Genomic DNA, 2493 nt, shown 5'->3' with positions numbered 1-2493 from the left:
CCCCCCGGCTCACCCCACAGCGGTTCCCACAGCACCCACGGCTCCCAGGTGCCTGGATTTGGATGGCTGGCACAAGAACCTGGGGGGCGGGGAGAGAGTCTGGATCAGTGCAAGGGGCCAAGGGGCCGTACAATACCCCCCCAACCACCACCACCACCACCAAGGCACATTCCACACACCCTCCCCCCAGCTTTCCTTCTCCCAGGTCCCAAGGCTGTTATCCCTGCGGATCCACAGCTGAAGGTGCCCGGAGGGAGCTGCCTTGGGAAGGGAGCCTGCAACATCTCCCCGGCCAGGATGACCATGGGCAGCCCTTGTCCCCCCCCCCAAAGTGCCTCATCCAGGCAGGGCCTGCTGTCGGGACCCACTCCAGAGCCCTTGTTCTTTGCTGCTTTCCCACGCACTTCGAGTCGACCTCTACAAGAGGTTGAGAACCGTGGCTGGAATTCTCCCCCCCCCCCAACGTCCTTACCATGATTCCACCTCCTACGATCCCCCCCAGGTAGAGGACTTCGGGAGTCAGGTGCTCGCCCCCGTTGTGGACATACTCGGTCTTCCAGTCGGGAAAGGCCAGGAGGAGGTTGGCCACGATACACAGGAGGGCAAAGGGCCAGAGGGCAGCCGCCACCACTCTGGAGCAGGCGCCGGTACACATGGCGAGGCGGAATGGGCACCTCTGGGCAGAGCGGCTTATATGGGACACGCAGGTGGTGGTGCTGCTGCTGCTGCACCCAGGAGCCTGTCAGTAGGGGGGGGGGGGGGCTGGCTGGCACTTTCCTGTCCATTAGGCTTATAAATGCCACCTTTGCCCCGTTGCCAACAGACACCCGGGTCGGTAGATGGAACTGGCCGGGAGCCAGGAGCTGCTGTTCTTGGGTGTGCCCAGGCACACACACACACACCACCCTTGGGGGAGGGGAGGGGAATGGTCACATGCCTTGTTGGCTGCTGGCAGGAAGCTCAGTCTGGCGCTTGGAGGTGTTGGTCCTGCCTCCCCTCCCTCCCATTCTGATTCAGAAGGACAGCGAGGCGAAGGGGTGGGGCTCCCAAAACCCAGACCTGGAGGTCGGAGGGGTCCAGGCCTGCTCCAGATGCAGGCCTCTCAGGCCCTAACGGTTCCTTGGCCTGGGGTAGAACAACACACCCCCCCGGAACCATGTCACGCCATCCAGGATGGAAAGAGAAGCTGCAGGGAAAGGTGCCCCCCGCCCCCCCCCAACACAGCTCCCAGTGATGTAAGGGTGGCGCAGCAGCCAAAGTCCTCCCCGTGTCAGAACTGACAGCCTGAACAGCCAGTGGGTGGGGGGGGGAATCCTCCCTGGGCACACAGAGGACCATGGATCAGCCTCTCTGGGGCCGGCTGCGCCCCCGCCTCCTCCTCTGCGCCCCCCGCCTGCCAAAGAAAAGAGGGCAGGTGCCCAGAGACACACACCCACACCCACACCCGCTGTGCCTTGATTCTCCGATCTAGGGGTCCCCGACGCAGAGGTGCCTGGGGGCGCCCACCAAGTGGTATCACAAAGTGGGCGCAGTCAGGCGGGGGCTTTTTGCCCTGTGGGGGCTTCTGAGCGGCCAGGGGAGATCTGATCAGCTGTCCCGATCGTTGAAAAGTGTCTGCACTGTGTGCGACTGAAGATATCAATCCGTTGCATGGAAGACAATCTGAGTAGCTGTTTTGCCAAGCAGAGCTTCTACCTGGGGTGCTGAAGAGTCCTCCTGCGGCGGCAGCAGCAGCAGCCATTTTGTGGGGGCGCCCGCCTCCATGTCCCCCCCCCCGCTTAAAAAGGTTAGCCCACGACGAGGCGCCACGAAGGAAGCCATCACACACGCACACACAAGCTCCTGGGGGTCACGCTGCTCTTTAATGGCCCTCTGCCCCTGGGGAGGGCCCGCAGGCCCCGGGCCCGGGGGTGGGGGCCCCCTCCTCCTCCTCCCCCCTGAAGACGCGGAAGGGCGGCCCGTGGCCCGGCACGATGACGTCGGCGATGCGGAGGGCGTGGGCCCGGCTGGCCTCCTGCCGCGCGGGGTCCTGGCTGAGCGGCTGCCACTGCCCGTCGTCGCCCTCGCGCTCGAAGAGGTCCCCGGCCAGGAGGACGTGGCCCAGGGCGGTGCCGCGCACCATCAGGCTGACGTCCTCGCCCCCGGCGTGGCCCGGGGTGGGCAGGACCTCCAGGTGGCCGGCGTGGAGCACGTGGGGCAGGCCCCGGCGCAGCCCGGTGGGGAGGTAGCGCCCGTCCGGCAGGCTGAGGTCGGCGCCCAGCAGCAGGTCGGCCCGCGGGAAGAGGTTGAGGTTGCCCGCGTGGTCGGAGTGGCCGTGGGTGCAGACCACGTGGCGGACGTCGCCCGGGGAGAGGCCCTCGGCCGCCAGCCCGGCCAGCAGGCGCGCCCGCCCCCAGGGGCCCCCCGTGTCCACCAGCGTCGGCTCCGGGCCCAGCACCAGCGAGACCGTCCCGTCCGCCCGCGGGCTCCCGTCCGCCAGCCGCCGCGCGTAGC

At 67.1% G+C, this 2493-nt stretch overlaps 2 protein-coding genes across 3 annotated transcripts in view; both read right to left on the bottom strand.

The window, feature by feature from the left end:
* LOC107113532 (transmembrane 4 L6 family member 5-like) overlaps positions 1–1838 on the bottom strand; it is a 3172-nt gene extending 1334 nt beyond the window's left edge. The window contains exons 1-2 of one of the 2 annotated variants that reach the window (XM_015414867.1): positions 1696–1838; positions 14–79 (exon numbers count right to left, since the gene is read on the bottom strand). In XM_015414867.1, coding sequence (XP_015270353.1) covers positions 14–79; positions 1696–1821 — 192 coding nt within the window. In that variant the 5' untranslated portion in view covers positions 1822–1838. Of the gene's footprint in view, positions 1–13; positions 80–472; positions 1190–1695 lie in introns of those variants that run through there. The other variant, XM_015414866.1, reaches the window with a different exon arrangement.
* Positions 1838–2491, bottom strand: MBLAC1 (metallo-beta-lactamase domain containing 1; the record flags this gene model as incomplete). Its single annotated transcript, XM_015414863.1, has 1 exon — positions 1838–2491. A coding segment is annotated over one exon (630 nt), but the record flags the coding sequence as incomplete, so codon positions are not given.
* Positions 2492–2493: the final 2 nt, after the last annotated feature.

Source organism: Gekko japonicus, unplaced genomic scaffold (genome assembly GCF_001447785.1).
Source record: "Gekko japonicus isolate JY-2015 unplaced genomic scaffold, Gekko_japonicus_V1.1 scaffold2374, whole genome shotgun sequence".
In the NCBI taxonomy this organism is placed as follows: Eukaryota; Metazoa; Chordata; class Lepidosauria; order Squamata; family Gekkonidae; genus Gekko; species Gekko japonicus.
Note: the sequence above shows the minus strand (reverse complement) of the source record. Positions and strands in the feature narration are given on the sequence as shown.